Here is a 15342-nt window from a genome sequence, read left to right on the forward strand (position 1 = left end):
TCACTAGATTAATTTCTGAAATTAAAAAAATATTAATGGTTTTTATGTAACAACTCTGCCAATATTGATCCTTAAAGGACGATCTTACTACCATTCGATTCGTCTTGATGAGACGAATCTAATGGTATAAAATACATCGAAATCCAATCACTAGATTAATTTCTGAAATTAAAAAATATTAAATGGTTTTTAAGTAATAACTCCGTCAATATTGATCACAGAGAGATGTACATACTACCATTCGATTCGTCTTGATAAGGCGATTCCAATGAGCTATAAATCGTCTTTTTATAATCACTAGATACTGAAATATTTAGCAAAATGTTAAATAGCGTAGTAAACGTAAATCATATAATGCAGTTAATTAAATAAGTATGTACAGTAAATATATTATATATATAAGATTAGCCAAATTTAGGCCAAAAATACGTAAACTAATTTTTTACATATAAAAATTTTGATAAAAAATACGCAATCTTGATGACCTAACTATAAATGAAAAATTCTAAAATTGTATGCAAATCAAAACTTTACTCTATTTAATTCCACTATAATGGTGACGCATCTGTGTACCCTACCCCTGTATATATATTTCTGGATCCTACTGGTATGATTGCAGCCAGGGTTGGGAATTGTACTAGTACAGTACTTGTACTTGAAAATTTAGTACAAATACAATTTTAGTACATATTACTAATAAATTTTATTGGTTAATTTTATAAATATAAACAATATTAATCACATGATATTTACCTAAAATGGTTAAATTATATCCTAAAAAGTAATAATTGTATTAGTACAGTATACTTAGTACTTATACGAAATTTTTTGCTAGTATAGTATGTACTAGAATTTTACTAGTACAGGAAAATTCAGAAATATATATATAGGGGTCAGGCAATGAAAAAAATTTTTTACTATAAGCTGTATGCATTTTTTCAGTGCTGGAATTATGATAATATCAGTCAGTTACTATAATAGAAAATAAAATTCTGACTGGTATTATCAAAAATTATCTAAAAAAGGAAAGTTCTTCATGATTTTTTTAGTTAAAAATACGTAAACTCAAACCTTACTCTTTTATATACAGTATATTTCTGGATCCTAGTACAGGTGTACTACTACAACTAAAGCTGCTGCCTGAAATTAAGGAATTTTACCATTTGCCAAAACCAAAATGGTAAGCCAAAACTATTCTGAAATTCTGATTGGTTGTTATAATATTACATTACCAAAATTAAAATTTTTACCAAAATTATAACTGTATTCTAATACCATAATTCTAGCTTTGTAGCGATCTTCCTGACACTGACGTGTAGCTTCAATTTAAGCCTATGTTCGCTTTGGATAACATATATATTATATAAGGAAATTATGTGTCTTTATACGCTAATATTACACAAAATGAACATATACTTAAAACAAAGCTACACATAGGGATGGTATTGGTTCAGTTCAGCTCAGTTCGGTTTATAAACCAGCAATTTAGACAGCAAACTGAACCGACCACATTTTATTATTTAGTGCAAATCACAGTTCAAACTGCAGTTTAAGTTACGATTCAAACTGCAGTTTACATATTTAATCATTAAATTATTATATCATTTATAATTTATATTATTATATAATAATTAGTAATAGCATTCACAATTATTTTATTTTATTTATTTCATAATTTGTTAACATCAAAAATAAAATTTTTCACTTAAAATTTAAACCTATTCATTTGTTTCATTTTCTTTCTCACTATCATCACTATTATCATCGCTATCAGGTTAATCATCCTCATTATTATCTTTACCAATTTTTTCAGTAATCCAACTTTTTAAACATAATAAGGCACGAGCTGTTTCTGGATTTAAACGATTTCGCACCTTAGAAATAGTTAAACCAGCAATAGAAAATGCTTGTTCACAGGATACTGAAGTTGCTTGAATAGTAAGGTGATCTTTAGCCATGGCTGAAAGAATTGGAAAATTTTTTTTATAAGAATTCCACCATATTAAAGGATCACAATTATCATCTTGGAGCAAAGATAAATATCTTTCTAATTCATGATTACTTGAAACGGATTGTGTTATTGGACAAAATTTATCTATTAGGCTTTTTAAGTGAGCACAGGCATCAAGTCTATTAAACGTTTGTGATTGAGGTAATCTACATTGTTGTGCACTTGTGCTACATTTACAACATTATCATTATTATTTTGAGCATAATTATTCATTTTTCTTTTAATAATTTCAATCGCTCTTGTATTTTCTTCTAATGTAAAAGTGGAGCATTTACAATATTGTTGTTACGATTGTTGTATTATCAATGATCTCCCAATATTCATTTAATTTTTGAAGTATAGAATCTGCTAATAAATATTGTATCTGATTAACCGAAATTTCATATTGTAAATGTTGAATTAAAGTCTAAAAAGTCAGGCAGAGATCTCCAATTGTTGGATATATAGATGAAAAAAGTGTCAAAGTAGTAGAGTAAAACTGAAAGGTGACAAAACAGATACAAGTTTCTAGTAATAAAAAAAAAATTTTTAAATAATTAATACTTATTTATTAATAATTACATTTAATCCAACTTATGTTTAAATTTTTCCAATCATTATTATCAAAATGAATATTTGTAAATTCATTTGAATGTTGTGCTATAAGTATATTTGCTTGAACTTTTATTTGAATATTTTTATTAATTATTAAAAATGTTGAATTCTAGCGTGTGTTAATATCAAGCTGTGGCAATAGAAATTCAATAGATTGAGACTCAAATATGTGCCATAAATCTTCTAAAAGTTTATTAGAATTGCGAACCTTAATCATAAATTTTCTAACTTTGTCAACAGACGCATCATGTACCTGCAACCCATGTTGCACAACAAGATTGAGAATATGTACACCACACCGAAAATGAGAAAAATTAATATTATTAAATGTATTTTTCAATTCATTTTTCATTTCTCTTCTACACACAAGCATTGCTGCGGCATTATCTGTTGTAATTGCAAATGCTTTAGAGGATAGATTCAATTCTGATAATAAATTTGTTAAAGTTTGTGCCATATTTTTACCAGTGTGTGATTCGTGAAATGGTATAATATCAAGTAAAAAATGTCTAAGTGTCCAATTATCATCAATATAATGACAGGTTACTCCAAAAAATGCAGTATGACTATTGTCAGACGTCCACATGTCAGTAGTTAAAGATATTCCACTTTTAATTTTTTCAATGTCATACTTTAATATTTTACGCCAATTTTCAAATCTATTAATTACATACTTTTTAATATATTTATGATTTGGTACACGATAACGTGGATCAAATTTTTTGATCATTTCAATGAAATAATCCTCCTCTATTACAGAAAATGGCTGCAAACTTGTTACTATCCAATCAATTAAATTTTTACTTTTTTCAAAATTTTCTTTACAACTATATGGATGTGTATGTTGAAAATTTAAGGTTGTTTGAGTAAATTTACGTTGGTATTCAGTTGGATGCTTCTTTTCTAAATGTTTCTTCAAAGTTCCAGTTGAAATAGAACTACTATATACAGTTGCACATATTCGACATTTTTGAGAGTCCTTTGTCCTGATAAAAAATTCATTTATCTCAGATGAAGATGATGAAGTTTTATTATTTCTAATTGGCCCTCCATTAGATTTTTGATTTCTGTCATCGGTAATGTCTATAACTGATTGATCACTAATATCACTAATAGCTGTATCATCAAAAGTATATTCACTAGACATTTTTGCAATTTTCAAAAAAAAGGGGTCAGGAAGAACGAAAATCGGAAAGTAGAAATTTAATTATTATTAACTCCTTGATTAACGTACCTTATATAGTTATATTGTAATTAAAAAAGTAAAAATTAAAGATTCTCTAATTATAAACTTACAAAAATTCAAAGAATCCATCAGAAAGTTGGATAAAAAATAGGAAAGAAAGATTTATTATAGAGCTCCGAACTGACCCGAAATTTTTTGTATAAAAAATGCCAAAACATTTTTTTATTAAAAAAACAGTTCAGAGTTTTACTTTATTCAGTTAGGCTCTGATCATTTTTGATATCAATCATATATCATTAAGGTTGCTTGTCTAAACCTCTTCAAAATCCTACGATTAGTTTCGTCAAAATTTTACTATAGATTTATTATAGTTTCGGCAGAGTTTCGGCAGTTTCGGCATTTATAATAAGTTTCGGCAGTTTCGCCATTCTCCAAAGTTTCGCCAGTTTTTTAATATAACTTTAATATAGTTTCGGCAGAATTTCACTTTTCGGTGAAACGCCATCTTGCCTAAACCCCTAGGTTTCGGCAAGCAACCTTATATATCATATACCATTTATTAAAAAAAAAATTAATTTTTTTTAATTTTTTTTAACAAAACGTTCCTTCAAATCGTTATTTTATTTTATTTTATTAAAAAAACGCATTTTATCATTTTTTTTTAAAAAAACTAGTCCTTAAATTCAACTAAAAAGGAATTTGATTATTATTATTTTTTTTTAAGGAACTAAATAATTACAAGGAAGATGACGTAATTAATTTATTGATTTCACAATATTATGGATTCTGTGATCATGTAATATATATATTGTGATTCACTCCTACAAGAAATTATTCCTTAAAAGGTTTTATTTTGGAATTTATGAAAACTTATATAAAAAAAACCTTCACCCCTTTAGAACACTTAATTATCTCCAAAATTGAAAGTTAAAGAACATTAATAAACGTTCTTACATATAAAGAGCAAACATTATTCTCTCTCCCTACCTATCTGTCTTCAATTTCAGGTTCCAGTCCAAAATCTACATAAAAAAAGTTAAAGAACGCTAGTAAACATTCTTATATATATAAAAAGCAAACCACTGTTGGCTGTTTCCTCTTCCTACCTTTGAAGTTCGTACTTATAAAAATAAAAAAAAATGATTTTTTTTTAAATAATAAAAAAGATTAAATAATAGAAAGAACGATTTTTTAAAAGTAATAAGAAATAAAAGTTTTGGCAATAAAACTGAAAACAACTATTTTAAAGTGATAAGAAATAAATGTTTCAGTAATAAAACTGAAAATAACTTTTTTTTAAAAAAAATAAAAAAAATCTATAAAAAAATTCGTACAAAAAGGATTTTTTTTTTTAAAAAAAATTAGATTATCAATTTATTATCTCAATGAAATGATTGGTAGATCAGTCCTATGTTTTATGTTTAATACTGAAACTCTGATCAAAAGCTAATTCATCTTAAACCATAGTTTGAACCACAAGTTGAACCGCAGTTTGAACAAGTTGAATCAAACCGCAATTTGAAATGTTCAAACCGCTTCATATCTAAGGTTGCTTGTCTAAACCTCTTCAAAATCCTACGATTAGTTTCGTCAAAATTTTACTATAGATTTATTATAGTTTCGGCAGAATTTCGGCAGTTTCGGCATTTATAATAAGTTTCGGCAGTTTCGCCTTTCTCCAAAGTTTCGCCAGTTTTTTAATATAACTTTAATATAGTTTCGGCAGAATTTCGCTTTTCGGCAAAACGCCATCTTGCCTAAACCCCTAGGTTTCGGCAAGCAACCTTATTCATATCAGTTCAGTTTCAAACTGTGGCTAAACCGGTTTCACTTAAACTGATACCATCCCTAGCTAGTACACATATCATGAAGATTGCTATAGAGTCAGAATTATGGAATTAGAATACTGACAGATAAAATTTTAGCAAATTTATAAAGTCATGTAATTTTATAATAGGCCAATCAGAAATTTCGGACAATTTTAAGAGTTTCAGAAATATTTTGGGATTTCAGAATTAGTTTCAGAAATAAAATTCTAGCCGAAATTATTTTAAAATTAGAAAATAATTTTAGGTGGCAACTTTAGCATATATGTAAGAACATTGAGAAGAATTTAAAAGGAAAGCTTTACAGCAAGTATTTTAATTTTGTGAAAGAGTGGAATAAATGCTGAAACAGTTTTTCTGAAACTGAATTTAAAAATTGATGGCATGATCTCCTCACAAATTATTCTGAAGCAAAAAATTATCTTGAATGTACTTTTGGAGTTGATGTAACTAGTTGGGTATTATGCTATACCTATTAATCATTTAATGGTAAAATCCAATCAATACAACATCAGGGAGTTTTGGGCAGACGTAAAATATGTTGAACAACGCCATGTATTGCTCAACGCCAAAAAGTGTTAAGCAACAAACCTTTTGTAAACTGACGCCATTTAAAAATATGTAAAACAACACAAATTTAAGCATAGAGCAACATATACAGTAAAATAACGCCATTTAACAATATGTAATACAACATATTTTGAGTATAGAAAAACACATAAATTAATGATTTTTAATTAATGTATTATTTATACTTATCAGTGGAATTGAATTTTTGAATTATGACAGACGTAATTAAAATGCTGTAATTCACCGTAATTATATGTTTTATTAGTAAACATTTGTACTGACGTAATTATTTTGGCTATGCCGTAATATTTTGACATTAACTTTTTAATTCTACTGAGAAGTATAGTATTATTATTACTTTATAAATTGTATACTATTACTGTAACTATCTAATGTAAATTCTATATAAAATCAATAAAATAAAATAAAAAATTTATCTAATAAAATTTCACGTAAAGAGCCATCCAAAAACATACAAAATAAAAATGAATTATTAATAAATGTTTTGTTATATGCATCGAATTCTTTTTGGCCATATTATTTGAAGGAGAATTCCTATAAAAAATAACCAAAAAAAAAATGTTAATAATAAACGTTTTTAAAATCAAAAAAGGTAAGTTTGTATAAACAAAATTTACCAATTCAAGTTTTCAGCCAACTTGAAACTTCTGGAATCTACAAGAAAGAAAAAGGAAATGTCAGTAGCATTACCTAATTTAAAAAAATAAAAAAAGAAGTTTTATAACAAAATGTACGAAACTTACCATTTTTCCAATATTTTAAATCCCAGAAGTTAACCAAATCTACAAAAAAAAAAGGAAACGTTGGTAAATATTTCTTAGAAAAAAATCAAAAATAAAGTTTCGCAATAGATGTTGCGAAACTCACCATTATACTTAAAGTTCAACTGAATATTTACAAAAAGAAGAAAAGAAAGAAATGTTGGTCATATATATTTCTTTAACAATAAAAAAAATTAAAGTTTTACAATAGATGTTGCGAAATTTGCCATTTTACTAGAACCCTGGACATCACATATATAACTCATAACTGATCTGCATGAATTTAAGTACTTTTTGCTCCTGCTAAAATAGACCTAATTTGCTAAAAATCAAATTATCACATTTCAAATCTATACTAATTTGCTAAAACTCAAAATATGAGTTAATAATTTTTTTTTTTATTATCAATAAAAAAATAAATGATTAATATAAATTAAACTGCCAATTTTTATAATTAAAATATGTAGATTATAGATAAAATAATAATTAATAAAAATAATAAATTAAATAAATAATTATTAAAAAATAAAATGTTGCGAAACTAAACAGACAGTTTTTGGCCTGCATTATGCTTAATTTTGGCCAAAATATAACCTGGCGTCACCCACGTCTGCCACCCGTAAGTAAACACAATTTCTTATGTTTCACTTTATTACGCTTGATTTAGATTTTCTATTATACTTTTAACTTCTCGCTTCCTTTCATTTACCTCTTTTATAATCTCATCAATTTCATTTACAGACTGCGAGAGTTCTCCTTACATTAAACAAACTTCATACAATAATTTTAATTTCATTCTGGACTGATATTTTCATGTTAGAATCATTAATTATTAATCGTTGTTCATAGTGAAACCACTATGATAACTCTTTATTAATATTAATTTCATCCTGAGTCAAGATACAAATTCGAGACTGCAGAATTCCTACAGAATTTCACCCTTATTTATATTTTTAAGAAAAATCATTTCTAATATTATCTTTAATCTATGACTCAACTTGAATAATTATGACTTATAGATTACTAATTCCATCTATTTCCATCTAATCTTTGAGTCACGTTAAACTATTTATAACCAAACTAATAATAATTAAACTAAATATAACTAATCTAAATATAAATAACTATAAATAACTATAAATAAATACTTATAAATAAATATTATATAATTATAACATCATATTCTCTAATTATCTCAGTTAAATATTCTTCCATCGGCTAAATGTTTATCCATATTCCGTTCAGTCCTTTATTTATCCGATCACGTGGTTATCTTGATTTCATGAGTTACACCAGACCCCGAAACTAATATTTTTAAAAATATTATTTATAAAGTTAAAAACAAAGGATAAGTTAAATTTAAAAAAAAGTACCAAATTGCTCAAATATAAAATATGACTTTGTAAAATCAATACAATTTGCTAAAACTCATAATTATGACTATTAATTAATTTTCAATCAATTTGCTCTTTCTAAAATTATGAGTTTAACATAATTTTGATTGAATTTGCTAAAACTCAAATGTGAGTTATATATGTGATGTCCGGGGTTTTATTTTACTTATAAACCTACAAAAATAAGAAAAGAAACATTAGTAAAAAAATATTATAAAATAAAGTTTCACAACATTTTGTTGCAAAACTCACCATTTTATCTACCCAAAAAACCCATAGATCTACAAAAATAAGAAAAGAAACATTAGTAAACGTTTTTTAAAAAAAAATTAAAAAATAAAGTTTTGCAACATTTTGTTGTAAAACTTACCATTTTGTCTACCTATAGACCTACAAAAATAAGAAAAGAAACATTAATAAACGTTTCTTAAAAAAAATTAAAAAAATGAAGATTCGCAACAAACATTGCGAAACTCCTACAAAAAAAAAGAGAAAAAAACATTAGCATCATTTCTTTTAAAATAAAAAAATAAAGATTTTAAAGTTTTACCTTTAAAATTCCGTTCAGAAAATATTCAGAAATTCGCGAACTTAAAAAAGAAAGAAAAATGAAATATTAGTCACATTTCGTTAAAAAAATAAAATCAAAAAATTTTGAAGATTTACTTTCAAAATTCCTGTTCATAAACCATCCAAAAAGCCATAATCCTAAAAAAATAAAAATTGAAATGTTAAATACGTTTCATAAAAAAATAAACAATTGAAAAAATTTAAAAAAAAATGAAAAAAAATATTTTTGAAATGTTTTTTAACATTTTGTTAAAAAATGAAAAAATCAGAACATTAGTCAACGTTCTGATTAAAAAAATTAAAAAAAAAATTATTTTGGAATGTTAGCTAATATTCTAATTAAAAAAATGAAAAAATATTTTTGAAATGTTAAAAAACATTTTGTTAAAAATGAAAAAATTGAAATGTTAACTAACATTCTGATTAAAAAAAAATAGAAAAAATTATATTTTGAAATGTTTTTTGATATTTTGTTAAAAAAGTGAAATAAAAAAACAAATCAGATGGTTAGCCAACGTTCTGATTATAAAGATTTAAAAAAAAAACTTTTTTGAAACATTTTTTAATATTTCATTAAAAAAATGAAATAAAAAAGTAGTCAGAACATTAGCCAACGTTCTGATTAAAAAATTAAAAAAAACAAGAATATTCAAAACGTTAATAAACATTTTGTTAAAAAAATAAAAAATAATCAGAACATTAGCCAACGTTCTGATTAAAGAAATTAAAAAAAACAAGAATATTTGAAATATTTTTCAATGTTTTGTTAAAAAATAAAATAAAAAAGTAATTGGAATATTAGCCAACGTTCTGATTAAAAAAAGACAAAAAAAAGAATATTTCAAAACATTAATAAATGTTTCGTTAAAAAATGAAATAAAAAAAATCAGAATGTTAGCTAACATTCTGATTAAAACTCCTAACGGTTCAGGCTAAACCAGGAACTAATCCAAAACTGGCTCAAAATTCAGTTCGGTTCAGTTCGGGTATTAGAACTGAAAAACCGGCGGTTCAGTTCAGTTTAATCTGATTTTTTATAAAAATGCTAAAAATCAAATAGACGCCCATCTAGTAATCGTACAAAGTCGAGCCATATATCATTGGATTCCTCTCGATGAGACGCGTCGAATGGTGGTAAGATCATGTCTCTAGCATCGATATATTACACGTTAACCCACGCTAAATGATTTATCAATAATTGGAATTATTAAGCTATCTATCGATGCTAGAGACATGATCTTCAACGCGTCTCAGTGAGACGAATCCAATGAATATAAATTCATCAGTGTACGACCACTGGATGGCAAATAATGTCAAGTTTCGCATTTTTTTAAAATTTTTGAGCGTTAAAAATTAAAAATTCCGATATATGAATTTATTCGTCGTCCAATGGTCTTACACATATGAATTAGGACTCATTTGATTCGTCTCGATGAGACGAGTCGAATGGTGGTGAGATCATATCTCTAGCATCAATAGATCGTAAGTTAATTTACACTAAATGATTTATTAAAAATTGGCATTAGCAAGCTATCTATCGATGCTAGAGACGTAATCTTACCACCATTCGACTCGTTTCATCGAGACGAATCCAATGAGTCCTAATTCATATTTGTACGACCATTGGATGATGAATAATTTCATGTATCAGAATTTTTAATTTTTAACGCTCAAAAATTTTAAAAAAATGCAAAGCTTGACATTATTCGCCATCCAGTGGTTGTATACAGACAAATTTATATTCATTAGATTCGTCTCACTGGGACGCGTCGAATGACGCTAAGATCATGTCTCTAGCATTGATAGATAGCTTAATAATTCCAATTATTGATAAATCATTTAGCGTAGGTATACGTGCAATCTATCGATGCTAGAGACATGATCTTACCACCATTCAACGCGTCTCGTCAAGATGAATCCAATGATATATGGCTTGACTTTGTACGATCACTAGATAGACGGCTATTCAATTTTTCGCAATTTTATAAAAATTGGATTAAACTGAATTGAACTGCTGGTTTTTCAGTTCAGTTCTTACGGATTTTGGCTCTAATCTGAACCGTCTATAATCTGGACCAAACCAACCCGTTCGGAGCTTTAATTCTAATTAAAAAAATATGAAAAAAAATAATTTTTGAAATGTTTTTTGACATTTCATTAAAGAAAGTAAAAAGGAAAAGTAAAAGGGGAAAATAGGATGAAAGGATAATGGAAAAATGAAAGGGAAGGGGAAAATGAAAGGGAAAGTTAATATTTCATCTTTTTCTGTAAAAGGCTCATATTTCCAGAATTAATAACTTTATATTACAGAATTTATCAAATTCTTTACATTTTCTATAAATGGATCTGTGAAAAGCTTATTTTTACGAAGTTTTTACAGAGATAACGGATAAAACTTTTTATAGGCAAGAAAGAGAAATGAAATAAAAAGGAAGGGAAGAATAAAAGGAAGGGAAGAGGGAACAGAACGGAAAACAAAAAGGAGAATGAAGAGGAGAACGAAAAGTAATAGGAAAACGAAAGAAAAGAAAAGAACGAAAAAGAAAAAAGCAAAAAAAAAATTAAGCTTTGCCAAAAAAAAGCTTAATTTTTTTTTGCTATATTACAGTTCAATATTACGTGATATACATGATATAGAGACATCCAAAATAATTTTTTTTAAATATTAATTTTAATATATTTATATATCTACTTAGATTAAATAGTATAGTGGTTAGACCGTGAGATACAATATATTAATATTAAAGTATTTAGTTTAGTTTCTTACATATAACTGAATAAAAATAAATACTATGTGTTAATATATAGTGTTGAACAACAATGCATAATATATTGAACTACAAATTAGAGTTGAACGACATATATATTAATAATATGCATTAATATATTTGGTATACGGATGTTAATTAATATTGTAAATCATGTTGAATAACTAGCTAGTGTTGATCAATGTGTATATTGGTGTAAATTAACACTTACTGAACTTCCTGATAAATGTGCAGAAATTTATAATTCATTAATTATACGATCACTTAAAGTTACTACAACATTATACGAATTAGATACATAAATTCAACTGCAACTTGATAGGAAAGAAAAATTTGAATGAGAAAAACAAAAATCTAAAAATCTGACCGTTGAATTACTTAATGTAATTGATAGATTTTTAAACTGATTAATTTAGTTATTAAAAAATATCTTATATCACAAGTATTAAAAATGCAGTACTGTCAAATGAATAAATGTTTATTTTATTGTATTAAAAAAATTGAAAATTGGAAAGATTTGCTTGGTGATGAAGTATGAAATCACTAATAAGTTAATGATTATGGTCAAAATTTAATTTTTATTTAATTAATAGGTAAATGATGAGAAAATAGATATTCAGGAAATATATAGCGAAAAGCTGAAGACCAAGAAGAAAAATCTTATAATGAAAAGAAAAATCATAATACAGATCCAATAGGAATGACGGAAGTGACTGGTAACATTGAATTTACTGAAGATAACTATGAATCTATAATATTAAACCCAGATTCCTTAATCAAATGTATTAATCAGACCAGTATTTATGAGGTTTGAAGAGTCACAACTATTGAGAAAAATAAAGAACATTTCGTAATGGTTTTTGGAAATACCAATTACTTATGCACATGTATACATCTCATAATAAAAGGATTGGTTTGCCATCATTTTTTCTCAGTAATGCTCAATTCTGATAAGACTATATTTTATATTAGTCTTATTCCAGCTTGATGGTACAATAGTAAAATAATAAATAATCCACAAAAAGAAACTGCAGTTACTATTTTCAGTAAAAAATCTTCATTAGATAATAGAGAATTTATATATGAACATCCAATTAAACCAAATTTTGACATTCTAAATGAAATCCGCAATGTACAAATATTTTCAGAAATTGTTAAATAAAATTTGTCCTGTAAAGTGAAATATAATCAAGACATGGGATATGTGAAGAAGGAAGTTAATTTGGCTCTTGAAATGGGTTGTAAAGATGAACTGAACAAGCTTTTACAAGATTGAATTAAGGTAAAGGAAAGAATAATTCATAATAATTTAAGCAAGTCCAACAAGAAGAATCTTTCAAATATTAGTTATCCTTGTCAGGTTTGTATAAAGAGTGCTTTTAAAAAACGTGTAAAAAGTGTATTAGAAAATACTACTATAAAATATCACAATAAAAGTAAAGAAAAGATTTGTGTCACTGCAAATTATATTTTATTAATTTTTCTAATCTTATTAATTTTCATACACAGTAAATAAATCAAAGGTAATCTTGCGCCCAATACTACAAAATAACAATCAAGGCTTTAAATATAATTCATATATAGAAATACAAGCAAAAAAAATATATATATAGTCACTGCAAAGGTGTTGGTCATAATGCTCAAAACTGTAAGCAAAAAAATTTCAATTAGCTAAAGGATAGTGAATGATGCAAGATGAATTTTCCATTGATTTTGAAAAGGTAAATGAATTTATTATAGGCAAGTTGAATTTATTAATAAAATTTTAAACTTTTAAAAATACTTTATTTGATTTTTGTTACTTATTGTAAAGTAGATGAATAAAAAATATAATAATTGTAACATGTGTAATGTGTAATAACTATAACGTGTTCAATTCAGTGATCAGATTTAGCTTTTTTGTTCTTTATATAATTCTATAAATATTACAACTACGTTAAAAAATGTGAAAAAAACTCTTTTTAACTCTGGTCAAAATTATAATTCAGCCAAAATTAAATGGTGAAAATCACCTACAGTGAGATTTAGCAACGCCCTTTAAAAAAACCCTCACCTAGTTAAGTATTCTAAAATATTGATTATTTACAAAAAAGAAAATAAACGAAATAATTAATAAAGGTACTGTCAGATATTACCTAATATTTTAGGGAAAGGGGGTAACTAAAGATCTTAGATTACAAATAATATTATATAAGGAATTATATATATAACATACCTTACCTAGAGGTGGGGTAAGCTCTTATATTAAAATGATATTAGGTAATATCTGACAGTGACCTAATCATTTCATTAACAAAGAATTCTTTAAAAAAAACTTATATCTGTTCATATTCTTATCTAAAAACTCAAAAATTTGGCTTTCTAAAAAAAGAAATATCAGAACTTAGTAAATGTTCTATTAAAATGAATACTAAGGTAAAATAATAAATACCCTTACCTATATAAATCATTAAAAAAAAAATAAATAAATAAATAAATAAATAAATACCCTTATCGAAATTTTTTGCACCTAAACAAATTATCTAAAAATGGAAGAAAACGAATATTAGTGACCTTTGCTAAAAGAAACAAATTAAATTAAAAAAATACTTACAAATCCGCATCCAAGAAGTTTGAAAAAACCAACTAAAAAAAAATAAAATGTCAATAAATGTTTTATTAATATTTCATTAAAAATTATAAAAATTTGAAGTTTTATCTTCAAAAACTTATATAACCAATCAGCCTTGAAACTAGTATAACAAAATTTTCAAAATTTAAAATAGGTTCTGAGTAGTGTTGCGATCCATTAATTCATCAATTCATCAATCTGCAGATTTATCTAATTTGAAACTCATCCGGATCATCCATGAATCTGTTTTTTGCTTATCCAGATCAATCTGTCATCTGTTACTTCTATGTTTTAACAGATTAGATCTGAATCATCCGAATTGTATATATAACTTTCTCATCCGAATTAAATCCAGATTTTCATCCAGATCATCCGTTTATTTTTGAACTAGATTAAATGGATGACGGATTCATTCAGATCATAACACTAGTTCTGGACTTGTTTTAAAAGCCATTTAATTCATGAAATCATAATGTACGTTTTGATAATATTGAAAGCTGTGACAAACTTTACAGAAACTTACCATTTTTAATCAATATAGAATCAATATCGTTAAGTTTATCTTAACGGTATCATTTCGATATCATTATAATATCATTTCAATATCGATTTAATATCGATACAATATCGAAATAAAGTATTATCACTTCGATATCATTTCGATATTAAATTGATATTGAAATGATATCGAAATGATAATCAAAATGATATCGAAATGACATCTTTAAATTAAACTTAAAAATGTTGTTTTGATATCATTTCTATTATTATTTTAATATCATTTCAATATCAATTTAATATCGAAATGATATCGAAGTGATAATACTTTATTTCGATATCGTATCGATATTAAATCGATATTGAAATGATATCAAAATGATATCAAAATGATATCACTTGAAAACTTAAAGTTTCTGTAAAGAATGGAGATTTAGAAATTTATTGATAAAAAAAACATTGTGTGATTTTAATCAATAAGCAATATAAATAAATTTATAGCAAAATCAGTTGATTTTCAAATGTAATATTG

General features: G+C 25.7%; 1 protein-coding gene across 1 annotated transcript; it reads left to right on the forward strand.

Moving 5' to 3' along the window:
• Window positions 1-12167: 12167 nt before the first annotated feature.
• On the forward strand, window positions 12168-12977 carry OCT59_003805 (uncharacterized protein; the record flags this gene model as incomplete). Its single annotated transcript, XM_066147887.1, has 3 exons — window positions 12168-12233; window positions 12333-12483; window positions 12880-12977. 3 exons carry the CDS (start codon window positions 12168-12170, stop codon window positions 12975-12977), a joined length of 315 nt encoding a protein of 104 aa, XP_065996542.1.
• Window positions 12978-15342: the final 2365 nt, after the last annotated feature.

Source organism: Rhizophagus irregularis, chromosome 12, assembly GCF_026210795.1.
Source record: "Rhizophagus irregularis chromosome 12, complete sequence".
NCBI lineage: Eukaryota > Fungi > Glomeromycota > Glomeromycetes > Glomerales > Glomeraceae > Rhizophagus > Rhizophagus irregularis.